At 37.2% G+C, this 17001-nt stretch overlaps 1 protein-coding gene across 1 annotated transcript in view; it reads left to right on the forward strand.

Annotated features, from left to right (window-relative positions):
- Positions 1 to 17001, forward strand: part of myo1d (myosin 1D) — a 67236-nt gene that overhangs the window by 11889 nt on the left and 38346 nt on the right. The window contains exons 2-12 of the mRNA XM_058792866.1: positions 2347 to 2555; positions 4151 to 4244; positions 5602 to 5767; positions 6117 to 6170; positions 6489 to 6584; positions 7455 to 7571; positions 7669 to 7872; positions 8585 to 8730; positions 8845 to 8959; positions 9115 to 9285; positions 16334 to 16404. Of these exons, the coding sequence (XP_058648849.1) occupies positions 2347 to 2555; positions 4151 to 4244; positions 5602 to 5767; positions 6117 to 6170; positions 6489 to 6584; positions 7455 to 7571; positions 7669 to 7872; positions 8585 to 8730; positions 8845 to 8959; positions 9115 to 9285; positions 16334 to 16404 (1443 nt within the window). The remainder of the gene's footprint in view (positions 1 to 2346; positions 2556 to 4150; positions 4245 to 5601; positions 5768 to 6116; positions 6171 to 6488; positions 6585 to 7454; positions 7572 to 7668; positions 7873 to 8584; positions 8731 to 8844; positions 8960 to 9114; positions 9286 to 16333; positions 16405 to 17001) is intronic.

The raw sequence follows: 17001 nt of genomic DNA on the forward strand, positions 1-17001 counted from the left end.
TATGCTATGTTTATATATTAAATATATATAATGTATATACATGTAAATATTTTCAAAATATATGCAGTATGTGTGTATATATATATATATATATATATATATATATATATATATATATATATATATATAATAAATAAATAAACACATTACACAAACATATAGTATGTAAACAAAACCTTTTATTTTAGATGTGATTAATCGCGATTAATCGTTTGACATTACTAATAAAAGTGGATAAAAAATGTATGATATTGTCTTGCAATTTTAAATTCTCTATCTGTTGAAAAATTACGTAATATTTTATTTAAAAAATAAGACAATAAAGTTTCTTTTATCAAAATGATTCCTCTATCATTATCATTAGCTGACGTTGTGCTCCCTGAGGGGCTGATGTGGGTGAGTAGAACCAGCCTGCTGTGTTGGGGTGTGGAGGCCTGGCCTGTGCTCCTTACACACAGACCTCACATTGACTGAAGAACAATGGTGCGGGTACACCGCAGCATCCTACTCCACTGGCTGGCACAAAAGAGCCTTTTCATGCAGGCTGCTCCAGGGCTGGCCTGACAGGCTGTTGCCACCAAAGGCACAAGCATCACTACCATGCCACCCTGCTTGCCATTCATCCCTTGACATCACATCTGATATATAGCAGCACACATACCATGTTGAATCTGTTTGACTGAGCTAAAACTTTTGTTACATTTACTTAATAGGACAGTTCGCTCACAAATCAAATTTCCAGAATTTCTTGTTGTTCCAACTTCCAAACTCATATTGTTGTCTTTTTCACAAAAGGAGAAAGTTCTTTTGCCTATATTTTCAGTCGCTGTTTTTTGTTGTTTGGAAAAAGTAGCTTGGACATTCTCCTAAATGTGTTCCACAGAATTAAAAAAAGCCATACTGGTTTTAAAAAGACATGAGGGTGGCAAAAGTTTTATTTTTGGGTGAGATGATGTGATATGATTATTAGTTTAATGTAATTACACTGGTGTTCAAAACGTTGGTAAGATTTTTGGAAGAAGTCTTTTGTTTACCAAAACTGTTTGTTTAATCAAAATGCAGTAAAAACAGTAATATTGTGACACATTAGTACTATTTAATATTATTTTAAAATGATTTGTGATGGCAAAGCTGAATTCTGCAGCCATTACTCCAGTCTTCAGTGTCACATGATCCTTCAGAAATCATGTGCTCAAGAAACAATTCTTCAATGTTGCTGAATATTTTTGTGGAAACAATTATACATATTTTATCAGGATTCTCTGATGAATAGAAGGTTCAAAAGATCAACATTTATTTGAAATATTATAAGTGTCACAACAACTTTATAGTGATAAAATGTTCTTTTTGGTTGATTTTTAAATTGGGTGGGTTTAAAGTACACACACCAAATGCACACCTGGATCTGATCGAATCCGTTTTAAATACTTCACATTGTGTCCATGGTGATTTCTTCTGGTTTAATGTATCCCTGCTAATTCTATGAATCCCAGATGTATTTGTGAGAAGACCTGAGGGAATTGAGGCCCGTTTCTGTGACTTGTTTGTGTGAATGTTGTTGTATGGTACATTTCTGCTCTGTGGGGCATAAGTAAGGTACTCCCTGAGGACTGTAGCAGTTCTTAATACTACTGAGTCTAACTGTTCTACATGTTTAAACTTAATTAATTAAATGGAATCCTGAAAATAAAAAGACCAAGATCCATTCAGAGCTTCAGTACCACTCAGTAATATAGTTCAGTATGAGACTATGAGGTCATGCCTCAAACTTCTAAGCACACTGACTGGGGCAGGATGGAGCTGAGGGAGACTTGGCAAACCCACAGGTTGAGAAGAAAGGATGCCTTATTCTAGGCATGACCCAAGTCTGCTCGGAAGAACAAGGAAGTGAGGTTCCCTTGAGGATGGAGCTCAGAACAGCTAGCTTTTTCAAAGCAGGGTGAACGTCAGCTTCTGGCTATATGTGACCAAGCAGTTGGGTATGGAGATCTAGTAGTCGTTGGTTTGTCTGAATGACTAGTCAACACATTTGCTATGCTGGTTCAGGACTAACGAGCCTAGAAATTCATGTTGGTCTTTTCAGCAGGATTTATTATTGTGCAAACAGATTATGCAGTTCATGAAACATGACCTTGACTATCCTGCTCTTTTTATTTGCTTTTGATTCCTGACAGAGATAATTCATTAAGCTGCCCTTTCTTTACATAAAGCTCTGAAATATGATTATACAAGCCACACTGACCACAAACCAAACAGAGCTGTTAGAATCATGGTTAAATAAATATTCCATAATATGCATGAATGTGAATACAGCAAATCAACGTTGTGCCTGTCTTTCTGCTGCAGGTTTGAAAAGGGTCGTATCTACAGCTACATCGGAGAAGTGGTGGTGTCGGTTAACCCTTACCGTGCCATGAACATTTACGGACGGGAAATCATCGAGCAGTACAAAGGCAGAGAGTTGTATGAGCGACCGCCACATCTTTTTGCCATCGCCGATGCTGCGTACAAAGCCATGAAGAGAAGGAACAAAGACACTTGCATTGTTATCTCAGGTAGACTATGTCTGAATGTGATGTAACTCACCATTGAGCTCATGGGTGAATCTGTGGAGCAGCCACTGAAGTAATATTACATTTTTAGGAGAAAAATGCATTACTTCATCCTCAGATGATATTAAAAACAGCCTGTTGTCTTCCTTCTATTCGATTAAATAACAGAACTACTGGAATACAGGCTTTCAGGGTCTTCTTGTGGGGCCGCAGTATGACTGGGAATGATGTGATTAGATCTGTGGTCAGATGAGAATAGCTCGGCACTGACGTGGTATGTGGTTTCCCAGTCACAGAGGACTGCTTGAGGAGGAGCTCACAATAGAGTTCAGTGCATGAGCAAATTGTTTTCTCAAGACATGCCCATTGTGTGAAAAAGATTAACAACAATATGGTTGTTTCACAATTTCTACAAAAATCTCTCTTTGAGACAGTGTTTGTTTTCCGTCTGGGATGCTGTGGAACTATTTTGAGGTGGGGCACATACCTCAAGGGAAATAATCTGGTGACCACTCATATGTTGCCTCTATAAGAAAACATTGATTATTATCCAGTGAGTGACCACAGGTGGTGACTACACTCCAAAAATATTTGGTATATGTGGTGCCACCTTGTGGCAAACAGAGGAACATGTTTATTTTTTTTAGAGTGAGGAGATCATTTTGTGGCTTTGTTTAACCAATAAATTCCATGAGTGCCTCTGTGTGGTTGTATAATACTATCTGATACAATGAATAGGTTAGGGTCTTCCCAAACAACTCAGAGAAGTGAAAGCTTTGGGCTTTTTTGTTCGTACCCTTTTCCCTCTAGAATTACTTTTAGCCCCAGGGAAATGTAAAATGTATATTTGATACTTACAATAATTATTATTTCATGTTATGGTTATAATGTAGTGTAATTAGATTATAATTGTAATCTAATTACACTACATTTCAAAAATTCAAAAAAAGTCTCTTATGCTGACCAAGGCTACATTTGTTTAATCGAAATACAGTAAAAACAGTAATATTATGAAATATTATTACAATTTAAAATAGCTGTTTTAATGTAATTTAATTAAATTAAATCATTATAATTAATTAATATTTAATAAATTATTAAATTATCATTATCATTATAATAAATTATTAAACTGAACCTGTGCAAAATCTGAATTTTCATTATCCATTTTTACAGTCTTTAGTTTCTCATGATTCTTCAGAAATCATTCTGATTTGCTGATTTGGTGCTCAGGAAACATTCCTTATTATCAATGTTGAAAACAGTTGTGCTGCTTAATAGTTTTGTGGAAACCATTGTACGTATTCTCTGATTTATGGATAGTTCAAAAGAGGTAAGGGAACCATTTATTTAAAATAGAAGCCTTTAGTAACATTACAGATTTACAAAAGTAAAAAAATCAATTAGAAAAATAAATATTTAAAAAAATAGTAAAAATATATTTTTTAGAAAGATGCAAAATAGAAGCATTTTTACTAGTAGTCTCAGATTTTTGAATTCCATTGTAGATTGTAATGGCTATAATTAGGTACTTCAGTTTATTAAATCCTATTATATACTCATATGTAAGTATTAGTCATTGTTTGTTTCTTTTGCAGGGGAGAGCGGAGCTGGAAAAACAGAGGCGAGTAAATATATTATGCAATATATTGCTGCTATCACCAATCCCAGCCAAAGAGCAGAGGTGGAGAGGTACGTACAACAAAAAGCCTTTCTGTTTCTCTCTCCTCACTGCTGCAGTGATGAGTCATATTAAGACCATGCTGCATAGCATGCCTTCTCAATGTTATAATCAACAACCACTGAGCATTTCAGTATCTTATTCTGTTTATGTAAAAGCTGTTCATAATCAGATGAATCACTGCTTAGTTACAACTAAGAGAAAGCATAATTTTCAAAGTGAAATTTCTCATGGTAGTGAGTGAATGAATAATACATCTATTTCCTCATGGGGAGAGATAGAAGTGAAATGTAGGGCAGAGATTAAAATAGTGCTGGGTCACGCTAATTGAAATATGACGGTTCCAAGTCGAGCTTGATAAATAAATGATAGGAAACTCCACTATGCTTTTGCTTTATCTCTCTTTTAACTATGTAGCTTGAGAAATATAACACCCAGTATAGGAATATATAGGGCATGTTACGTTTAATCATAAAGAGCTTTATGTATCGCTCTTGTGCAATGTGCTACATAGACCTTTATTCTTTTGTCTTAACTATGCAGTAATAGTAATAACAATAAAATCATGCTTTGCAACTGTTATCCACTGTCAGTTGAATAGTGCTTTGTGCTTATCTCAAATCAGTGTTATTGCACCCAGAAGATATGGTTTATTTTCTCTGCTTGCTAAAGGTTAAAGTTCTTTGGAAACGGCATTGATCAGTGGAAAATATTTTCCAGGAAGTACATCTAAAATTATGCCAAAACACAGGGGCATCCAGCACTGATTGGAGTTTTTGTAGTCTATAGTGTCCATTGAAAGATAATTAAAAATAATTAACTTTGATGTTGCTGTTGGGATACCTAAAGCAACACTGTGCTAAAAGTCCAAAGCAATGTGGAATTTTTCAGGATGCTGTAGGTATTTAGGTCACAAAATGGAGGAAAGCGTCCCGCTTAATGCCTGACAGGCTTGTAACAGTAGGGTTAGGACCTCTTCAGCTTGTCAGGCACTGAGTGGGGCACCTTCCTCCAATGTGCAGTATGGGTCATGCATGGCTTTTCAGCGGGAGAACCAATGCTGAGCATTCTGTGGTCTGACCCGTGCAGCAGGCCTCATAAATCATCCACTGAAACACTCTTAACCGCCATGCTGGGATACCACATGGTGATACTATATACACTAAAATAGCTAGATTTAACCATGTATACTTGCTCGTAAAGGCTTCATAGAGACAGATTTGTGTATTTACTCTAATACCAAATGTCAGAAGCAATCAGATCCATCAGCCTCATATTAAAACTGACACTCGTTTAGCAGTAGTAGTGAACTGATGCACAAGTGGCTAATAAATGCAGTAGAAATGAAAAGAGTGTGCGTTTATACAGGGTAAAAAACATGCTGCTGAAGTCCAACTGCGTCCTGGAGGCTTTTGGGAATGCCAAGACCAACCGCAATGATAACTCCAGTCGGTTCGGCAAGTACATGGATATCAACTTTGATTTTAAGGGAGACCCCATTGGCGGCCATATCAACAACTACCTGCTTGAGAAGGTAGGGGGTGCTAGAGAGGAGGAAATAAAGCAATTTAGAAGCGACTGCATTATTAATCAAAATTAAACCGAAATTTTATAATGAAATATTTCTCATTTTGTTCAATATTGTTACAAATTGTCTTAAAATTTTGACTGTTAACAATAATAAGTTCAATACTTTTTTAATGTAAACAACTGAAAAAGCAACACCCTGGCAATAATACAGAGCATTTTGCTTGGGCATTCACCACTCACTTTTGTCTTGCTTGTTCATATAATATGTGCTGGAGAAGCTGTGAAATATTTATGTTTATTATAAATTCATATGATCTTTAGCATTAACACTTTTTTTTAAATTTCTTCCGTAGTCCCGAGTCATTTTTCAGCAGGAAGGAGAGAGGAGTTTCCACTCTTTCTACCAGGTGAGTGAAGAACTCACCGCAGACATTAAAAAGCTGTTTTTGTTTTGCCAGCCGTTCCAGACACCAGACAAATCCCACCAAACCTGTGTTTATGACTGCTCTGTCAGAGCCTTCAAAGCCTAGTCATCTCTCACTTTTATTGCTCCCACAAAATGTCCTGTTGCTTCAAAACATGTGCAAAACATCAGAACAATTCCATCTTAATGGTTAATGCTCTGCAAACCATTATTATCAAGACTATAATTTACATGCTTCTCCATATCAACATGAAATTATCCTGTAGGGAAAGTCAAACGTGTTTTTAAATGTATTTTTCAGCTGGTGAAAGGAGCTCCAGATGCTCAGCTGCGGTCCCTGCACATTCAGAGAGACCCCACAGCATACACCTACATCAAAGTTGGAGGCCAGATAAAGGTATTGCACCATGTACAAATTAAAAGAGACTATTGTGGGTTTGTGTAATATATGAAAAATCTGTTTGGGTTGTTACAGACATCAAAAAGGATCTCAAGACCATCTCGGGAAAATAAAACCATTCTGGGGCAGTCACACATAATTGTGCAGGGAATTTGATTATAGTTGTTTATGGGTACAGTAGCCACTGGTGCATATTAAAACCTATTTGCAGTTGCCTCATATCTTTAGCCTGTTGAGTCAAGAGGTGAGATGACTTAGCAGTGTTCCACTGCTTCTGCAGGGAGTTTAATGAGCGGGCACAAAAACAAATTTAGAGCAACAAACAAGGTGTCGTCATGGAACAGGCCGGATTGCTGAGCTCACAGAGGTCTGAAACAAACAGCCTGGAGCGCTTAAAACATTTCATGCCAGTTCCCAAGTCTTTTATAGGTGCACATGCTGGCTAAACTTCACACTCTGTCCAGCACAACTGTGGCTGCAAAAGGTTCCTGCTGTATGAAATCAGTGTTTCTCTGCAGGAGCTGTTAGCCATATGCATGCCAGAATAATTAGCGTTTTGAGTGTTGCGCTCTTGTTTTAGGAAGTCTAGGGATTGAGTTGCTGTGTCAGCAATTTTCAGCTTTTAATTGCTCGGCTGTAAAACAGATGTGAATGTAATAGTAGGTTTAATGACCTCCCATTTCAAAAGCATTGATTTACCTTCACTAAATGAAGGGCTTTTAGCCAGTTTACCAAGCAGGCTGTTATCCCTAAAGCTGAATTAGTCAGAAGCAATGTCAGGATGTTTTAACTTTATTTAATGTATTAGGATCTGACAGCTTTTGTTTGTGACCGTAACTCGCTCAGATTGTCTTTTCAATCTTGCAGTCCTCTATAAATGACAGTGCTGATTTTAAAGCCGTCACTGATGCCATGAAGGTCATTGGATTCACTACAGAGGAGATTCAGACGGTCTACAAGATCCTGGCTACCATCTTGCAACTGGTGTAGTATTTCTTATGTTTGTTTAAAAAGTATTACTAACTGCAGCCAGTTGCCTGTAGCCCAACTCATTGATAGATGAATTATTTGATCTTTCCAGGGGAATCTGAAGTTTGGAAGTGATGGAGATGTGACTCTCATTGAGAACTCGAAGCTAGTGTCGGTTCTGGGGGATTTGCTGTCCACCAAAGACGAGAATGTCGAAAAGGCTCTCCTCTATCGAACTGTGGCCACCGGCCGCGATGTCATTGACAAACAGCACACTCATCAAGAGGCCAGTTATGGCCGTGATGCTTTGGCCAAGGTATGAATTGGGGCTCTGGGAGACTTATTTTAGGAGACTGTGGTAAACAAAATTGAGATGACTGCTGGACCAAACATTTGCATATGAGCTACATGCCAGTGTCTGAATTAAAACCTTTACAGGCCCTAAATATACATGATTGTTTTGATCCACTATAATGATAATGATATAGTTGATTTTGCACATGTTATTTTCTGCATTTTTGTATTGTTTGTTGTACTCTTGTATATTTTACTACTAAAAATATTATTTTCTTATAAAAAAGTAAAAATTAATACCTTTATTCAACAAGGATGCATTAAATTGATCAAAAGGACAGTAAAGAAATTTTAATTAATGCTATTCTTTTAAACTGTTTATTGATCAAAAAATCCTGAAAAGAGTATCTTGGTTTACATAAAAATATTAAGTACAATATTTGAATAAAATTTCATTTAAATTGTAATAATTAAATTGCACAATTGACAAATTGCTGTTTTTACTGTTTTACATTTGAATGGCAGTGTATATATTTATGCATGTCTGTATATACTGATGTCTTTTTAAAAAAATTTCTCTGTAGCTATGAAAACAATCTCATCGTAGCTGTACAATTACAATAAAAATATTTACAATAAAAATATACCAATACAGACAAACACAGATGATTAAACTGTTCACATCTGTGTTTCTTCATCCAAGTTGACTTTCACTCTTTATTTGCTTCTCACAGGCCATTTATGAGCGGCTTTTCTGTTGGATTGTGGGACGAATCAATGATATCATTGAGGTTAAAAACTATGACGCCAGGGTTCATGGGAAGAACACAGTCATTGGAGTCCTGGACATCTATGGCTTTGAAATCTTTCAGAATAACAGGTTAGAGCATATGCTGTACCGTACATAAATGAGGATCTTAATTGGATCCTCAATTATTCTTCTCCCTTTAGTATAATTATAGTGTCTCTCCAATTTCTTCCTTGTTTTATCCAGCTTTGAGCAATTTTGTATAAACTACTGTAATGAGAAACTACAGCAGCTCTTCATTCAGTTGGTGTTGAGACAAGAGCAGGAAGAGTATCAGAGAGAGGGCATCCCCTGGAAACATGTGGGTTTTATTTGATTTGTTTCTTCTCAAACTTTTCATATCTTCACTGTTTATATTACACAAAGAGAAACTCATTTTGCATGGATCTCTGTGGCTTTAATGCAATAACTAAATAAACTTTGTTGTGATTTGTGTTTGTGTGTTCATGGAAACAGATTGACTACTTCAACAATCAGATCATCGTGGATCTGGTGGAACAGCAGCATAAGGGCATTTTTTCAGTCCTGGATGAGGCATGCATGAATGTGGGGAAGGTGACGGATGAGATGTTCCTGCAGGCTCTCAATGGAAAACTGGCGAAACATGCCCACTACACCAGCCGCAAGGTATTGAAAATAACACTTGCCAATTAATTAGGCTACTTAATGGGGATATAACACATAGTTCTGCCTAATCTCGTCAACTGTGAGTACCTATAGAGTAGTATTGCATCCTTCATATCTCTGAAGAGTCTTTAGTTTTATCAGAAAAGAAAGATATAGCTTTACAATTCTCTCTGAAAACAGCGGAGCTCCTGGAGGCATGCCGTGGGTGGAGCTAAAGAGTCACGATCATGTGCGTGCCGATTGCAAACAAAACACAGAAGTTTGTTCCGAATTATGACCAGCATTTTTTATAGCTGGGACTGCTCCATCTTTCAGTATCAAATGATGTGTACTGTAAACTGTGATGTTTTTTTTTTAGGATTCTTAATGAATAGAAAGTTCAAAAGAACTAAATTAGAAATATTTTGTAGCATTATGAAATTTATTGTATTCACTTTCACTTTTGTTCAATTTAATGCTATATAAAAGTTATTCCTTTCAAAAAAAGATCTGACCCCAAACTTTTAAACTGTAGTCTACACAGTACCCAGTGGATTGTGATTACCCAGTGTCTTTGTTGAATAATGCACATTTCTGCAAATCTAGTAGGTCATTCAGGAATTTCCTTCAGTTTAGATACTATAGAATTAGAAATAATATGATGGAATGCTAACAGAGTTGAATTTTATGCATTACCCTGAACCAACACAAGGAGGCAATAATGTCCAGTGAAAAATTCTCCAGTTTTTTCTAAGTGCTGAGCCTTAGGTGATGTCACTGGCAACCAATGGAAGCTAGTAAGACTGATGTCTCACAGCCTTGGCAATGTGTCAGGAAGTGAGAGGGAGTAGGAGAGTTATGGATGGAGACGGGCCGAGATAAAGATAGAAAAAGGCAGCGAACGAATCAAAATGTAAACACAACCCACCTTGCAGAGCTCTAGACAGACGGGATCTCTAGACACTAATCGGCCCTTCGTGCATTGCCCTGGGCACAGACCCAGCTAAAGGGTGAGTTTAGGTACAACTTTATCAGAATGCTCTCAGAATGTGTCCTCAGCTCACACATGCTTCATTTACATCGAAAGGGGGAAGGAGAAGTGAGCAGGCATTGCCTGTCCCCCTGATAATTCCCCCATGTCAGGCTGTGTGAATAATCAAAAGTCTCCCTGGATGCAGGAATAATAAGTGTCCTTCAGAGCTCATTTGTAATGCAGAGGATTACTCCTCTCTGTGGAGGAATCTCAGGCCTGTTAGCTAGATAGATGATGTGCCTTTCTCCTGCTGCGCGTGAGCACAAACATCTGCATATGTTTATCCATTTCAGTATGTTTTAGATATGGCTAATCCATTTATGTAATGGCTACTCTCGCAAAATTTGACATGCAAAATTAGTATATGAAAGAGAAATTGATCGGTCAGTAGGGGGAAATGGATAAGGAAAGCTTTCTAATATATTCAGGTGTGTGTTTATCTTGCATATTAGATCCAGGCTGTGACACTTTCGTCTTTCAGCCACCTCCAAGATGTTTCCAGGCTTGTTTATGGTGATAGACATCTTCTCTGGGAGAAACAAACTGTGCAGGCCACTTTAACAACATGATTAAGAGTTGCTTGTTAAAAATCTGTGGCCAAGTTTGTTGCGTTTTTTTCCCCCCACTGAGGATGTGGGTAACTCTTCGCTTTGCTCTTTTCCTCTGCAGTCTCGATTTAAGAGGGAAAGTTTTACCCTTGTTTGATTTCAAGTATGAAATGTATGCTCTGTGGACTGGAGTTGGTTCTCTGTAGTTCTTTTCTCTTAACTTGGGCCTGATAGGAAACATGGAACTTGCTCTGCCATAATCCGCACTGGCCGTACAGAGTATCAGCAAAGTAAGAGATAAAAAATGGTTCATTATTTCATAAATTTGTTCTTTTTGGACTTTTAAATTCAAATGTTCTGTATGATTTGTGGATGACTGCTTTAAAATTCTGGCGATTATACATAGATTGTAGAGCATATTGTTTAATTTTGAGTGAGGGAGAGCAATGTATTGTAACACTTTCTGCTAATTTATTTTAAAAACATTCAGTAGAGATCTTTAAAATTTTAGTTTAGCCATGGACAGGTGTTAGTAGTGACGTCTGACTAGTGTAGAATAGTGACATGTGAACTCACTGCGTGCAAAACAAATGTTATAAAAAATACTACCGTAAAAAAATACTACTATACTTGCGTTAAAAAAGGTTTGGGTTTGGTAAGATTGTTTTTTAAATAAGTCTCTTATGCACACAAGGCTGCATTTTTTGAGCAAAATTACATGAAAATTGCAAGATAGTATTCCAATTTAAAATAACTGTTTTCTGTTTTAATATATTTTGAAATGTAATTGATACATGTTATGGCAAAGCTGAATTTTTAGCAGCCATTATTCTAGTCTTCAGTGTCACATGATCCTTCAGAAATCTGAACTAAATCTGAATCTGAAATTTGTACTGACCCCAAACTCTTGAATGGTAGTGCACATTAACAGGTTTTAACCCTGAGGACTTTTTAAATGGAAACATCAGTGAAATACAACAGTCATTTAAATTCTATCACTTTGCAAATTTTAATGTTAATTGTAATTACAAATGGTTGCTGCACGTTCTGCATGCATTTGACCTATTGCCACTGGCCTATAGCTGCTATATTCATGCAGACAAAAACAATTCAGATTTTTTGTAACACTGCTACTGTACCAAATAAGGCCTCAAAATGTTGTCCTTCTTTTTTTTTTTTTTCAAATCTTTAAAAAAAATCTGGGTTAATAATTACTGATAATTGTCTGAGGTATTACCATTATATGTATTGATCCTTGCAATTATCTCTACACTATGTACACAGTTTAAAGACCATATGTTGCTGGAGTCGTGGTCTAGTGGTTAGATTTTAAGCTTTGCTTCTCATGCTGGAGATGATTTGATTCCCCTAGTCAAAACAATTTGCCCTCTTTAAATGTCAAAAAACAAAAACTTTAGTTGTAAAACAGTGCTTTGATGTCAGAAGCCTCACTTTCATATCTAATTGCTTGAATAAAGATTTTAGGCCTCAGTCTATATACATTATATGCTTTATCTAAGATAAAAAACATCAGATGTAATGGCAGATCTAGCCCCAAGCTGCCGTATCCATCTCAATAATGTGCTTCATTTACAGCCACTTTCACCTTCTGTGCTTTATCAGCTTGTTACGTCTTCCTTCATGTGCCTTGCAGGCTCTTGGTGTTCTCTGTGTTTCCCACTTTTTCATCGCACCCTTAAAATGGCTTTGATCCTTCCAGATGTGTTATAAAAATGCTTCTTTTCCCATCAGCTTTTAATTACTATTATTTGCTGACACAAGCGGCTGTATGATGGTAAGCGTCAGGGGCTTCGTTCGTTTCTCCCGTTCTTCTCTTTGATCCCAACTCCCCCACCCCTTGTTTTCCCTCTCTTCATCACGTGCTGATTACAGGTGTGGCCGTGTGAGCGGATGCTGCCATGTGGAGTGCGTGGATGTCTGGTTGTGGGAAGCCGAGGGCAGGCTCATTATCCGATCAGGCTTGTGTAGGCCGAAGCAACCAGGCAATTAGCTGTTGGTTTGTGCTCCTGGAGAAGAGCGCCGGTAGCCTCTGTGGCCTGCTCTTCTGCAGAACTTTTCATTAGGAAGAGATCATGACTTGTTTCTATCATAGTGGAAGTAATTGCGTTGTTTTTGTGGTGACGTGTGAAGCACAGACACACGTTTAGTACGTATGTTATCAGATAATTGGTGGATGAATTCCTAGTGCGACATGTCAATGAACCTGGATATTGGACACAGCTTTTTAAGTTTAGCATTAGCAAGGTTGTTTTTCTTGAAGTTCTTTCCACATGACTCATGTTAGCGTTGGCCAGTGCATTGAACTCTGCTTCAGCTTTACCCTGCAGTGCTGGTCAAGTGATTTCAATTTTGACCTTGCTTGCAGCTGACCTTTCAAAGTGCATCCAAATTGCATGACGAATCTTATCTTTCCAACCCATATCTATGATTTATGCCTTGTGTATTTTGGAGTACGATGAAACAGAAGTTTAAAAACTTTTAAACTTTATGAAGAGATCTTGAATTCCTCAGTTTCTTTTTTGTTCTTTCCAGTCATTGTTCCTCAGTTCCTGAACTGATTTAAATTCAACAATAAGGTTTTGTGAATGACATTTGATGAGTCCTATTTTTCTTTCTGCTGTGTATCTAAGCAGTCACAAGGATTTTTTGGTTATAAACTCAAATAAATGTTTTCACAGTCTACTGTTATATTGGCTTCTTGTCTGATCTAGACATCTAGAGTCCACAGTGGATACCTGGCTGCTGTTGGCTGTGTCGATGTGTGAATGGCAGATTTTGAGCTTTGTTGGCAGGTGCCATTGCCATTACTGTGTTTGTTTGGCTTAACCAACACTCTGTATTGTGAAGCACAGGTGTTAGGCAGGATGGTGTGGTCCTGGGGGGTGAGAATAGAGCTTGGAGTAGGAGGGTGGGGAGGCATCTGTGCGACCAGCAGGTTCCAGGATTAAATGTGTCTGTGCAATCACACTTTTTTTTTTTTTTTTTTTTTTAACCCTGTAAATCAGGACCGGGTAGAATTGGAATGTTTGTAGTTTGTTACTGTGGCCTACAGATTAGCACAGGTGGACCCAAACTGTGTAGATGATGTGAGTTTAAATCCAGATTCTACAAATAAAAGTTGTAAACATGCCAAAAATGCTTTAGTGCAGCAACATTTAATGTGTCTAAATCTCATCTGTTTTCTTCTTATTGTTGAGATTAAAGCTTGAGGCTGTTAAGTGGATGGTCATTGGTTCAATCCTACTTAAGCTGGTTCCAGGATGTACAGGGGAAGACTGGGATTTTGCTTAGTTAAACTTAATAAACATCATTTGCATCTTAAAAATATTAAGGCTGCCAGTAGATTAAAATAATGCTTCGTAATTATTGTGCTTTTTAATTTATAATATGTTCCTTTGTTGGCAAAGCTGAATTTTGAGCAGCCATTACACCAGTCTTCAGTGTCATATGATCCAAATCATTCTAATATATCAATTTGAAACATTCAAATAATTGTAATTGCTTTTTCCCAAAGCAAAGAAATTAAAATCAAATACAAATCTGTAATGATGAAACAGTGTTGTTGTTGTTTTTTTTTCTTTTATATGTAATGGATGTTTTAGTTACATGGCAAGTATGCAACTATTCTTGTGTTGTCAGGTTTTTATAATTGGCAGATTTTTTTTATGTACACAAATACACAATAATATGACAGCTATGTAAATGCCCTTATTGACATTTTTACAATATTAATGGTTATTTTAAATGAGACTGTATTAGTACTGTATTACCTTTATGGTTTAGTGCATAAATAAGATTGTGAAACACTATTAAATGACCGCTTCTTTCTATAAAGGATGCTTAAGGTTTAAAGGTGTGAACTTCTTTCTCACCGTCCCTTTTTTTTTGTTTAGGCACTTTTGAAATCCTGCTGTGACTCATCTCCATTTTTACTTTCAGTCATCTGTGCTCTACTTTGTAAAATGGCATATGCAGTGTGGCTCCATATATTCTATGATTACACTAAAGAGACCTCATTTTATTCACACATTGTGGTGTTGTATGTGCCTGCGTGTTTCCGGGCATGACTAATTGAGATATATCATGTTTTTTAAGAGACCCAGTGAATGTGTTTTGAGCCTGGTCTGGGTAGGTCATAAAGACCTTAAACTCTTGGGAAATGCAGTCCTCAGATGTCCCACATCAAATATGAATCTCCATTGCAATTTCAAATGAGCAAATGATTGAGTTTTTTTCAACACCGCTTCAGCCATCCATTCAAATTGATTCTGATTGCTATTCCACTTCGGGTGAAGTGTTCAGAGTTTGTCCTCTCTGGTAGAGATAGTAGCTTCTCATCCATTCCCTTAGAGGGCTGTTTTATCTGTATTGCAGTTAAAATGAGCCGAGTGAGTCACTGCATGCACAAACCAAACAGAGACCCGTAAAGTGGCACCCGACACAGAATAGAGATGCTGGCGTTTACCACACAAAAGCTCACTAAAACTTACTGATAGTCAATCCTTTAATTAATCCAGCGTGTGGGCATGTGACGGCTTGTGGCTAGAGGGATACGGAGTGTCATTGTTCTGTTCTGCTTTAATCCGCAGAAACGGGCGTCCCTGTTCATGCAGTGGATCAGCAGCATTCTGTATCTTAATGAGAGCTGAGGCTGCTTGCCTTTGATGTCACTGCTGTATTTTATGAATGACAGTGAGTCTTATATAACTGCACTAGCTGCCCTCACCCAGCAAACAGAGACTCCTCAAGGAGGACAGTGATCTGGCACTGATAACAGGGCCTTAGAGCAAGTTTATGCACAGTTGCAAATTAGAAGGGAATTTAAAAATCATTTTCTGTAAAATTTGACATTTCTCACTCTTAAAGATTAGGAAGAAATAGCAATACGGCATAAGCAATAAGGGAAAAAGACACTACTGTTCAGTAAATATTTGCTTTTATTGATAAAATTATTTGAACTAACAGTTCTCCCAGCAGGTAAAATATTAATAAAACACTATGTGTAGGCTGCTGGTTGCATAGCAACTTGACACATTAATATGAACTATGTGGCCACAGGTGTACATTTTACAGCTTCAAATGCAGCAGAATGAATTCAGAATTTGAGTCAGAAATATCCTTTTTATAATTATAATTAAAGTAGGCACACTTAGTACTCAACACTAAATAGTGTAGTTTAAAGCACACTGTCTCTTTCACAGTCTTTCACTGAACTTCTTTCGGCACAGCTTTTTTAGCACTGCTGTCTTATGCTGGATAGAAGTGCGCATCTCATCTATCTTTCATAATCACAGAGTTACTTAGATGCTCCCTCCCAGTCTTTGAGCTGCCTCGCTCTTTCTCTGACGCTGCTGCACTTTTGCAGGCTTGTTTGCTGCAAAAATTTGCAGTTGATGTGTTATTAGGAGTTTTGAGAGTCTACTTTTTTGTTTTAAAAATCTCTAATTTCCCATCTCTGTCTCCACAGCTTTCCCCCACGGACAAAAACCTGGAGTTTGACCGAGACTTCCGCATCCGCCATTATGCTGGAGATGTGGTGTAAGTGCACTCTCTGCTGTTTTGGACCATAAGCCCTAAATGCTGTAATTAAAAAGCACCCTTAGTAACCCACAGAAGGCTTAACTAAGTGGAAAGAGATCTAGTTCTTCCCTTGGGCACAGATTGGGTTTGAAAAGGTTTGGTAAATAAACATTTGAATGACGCAAGCGTATTATATGATGTAAATGCCAGTTACTAAAACAAGCTGATTCCTAATGTGAATGCAGTTTCATATTCTCACTTCAGCAGTTTGCCAGATTGCAGGCTGTCAGTTATTTCCTACAGTTCTGTGGGTGTAGGTGTGATGTGACACCACATTGAAAGCCTTGTTGATGTTCAGGCTCCTTTGTTTGTGTGTGTGTGTGTGACAAAGAGAGAAATGTGTAGAAGAAGGATATCTAAAATTATATTCTCAATTAAGGAGCTAGAGCTCTCTCTGTGTCAGTTATAATACTGCTTGTTTCCAAGGAGGTTTGAGTATTTACTGTAACACTCATATTTAGATCAGTATTAAGTGAAGTGTATTATTATTTATTTTTATTTTTTTGATGATAAAATACTTTATCTTATCTTATCAAAGTAAGCCATTTGTAGTTT

Source organism: Onychostoma macrolepis, chromosome 12 (genome assembly GCF_012432095.1).
Source record: "Onychostoma macrolepis isolate SWU-2019 chromosome 12, ASM1243209v1, whole genome shotgun sequence".
In the NCBI taxonomy this organism is placed as follows: domain Eukaryota; kingdom Metazoa; phylum Chordata; class Actinopteri; order Cypriniformes; family Cyprinidae; genus Onychostoma; species Onychostoma macrolepis.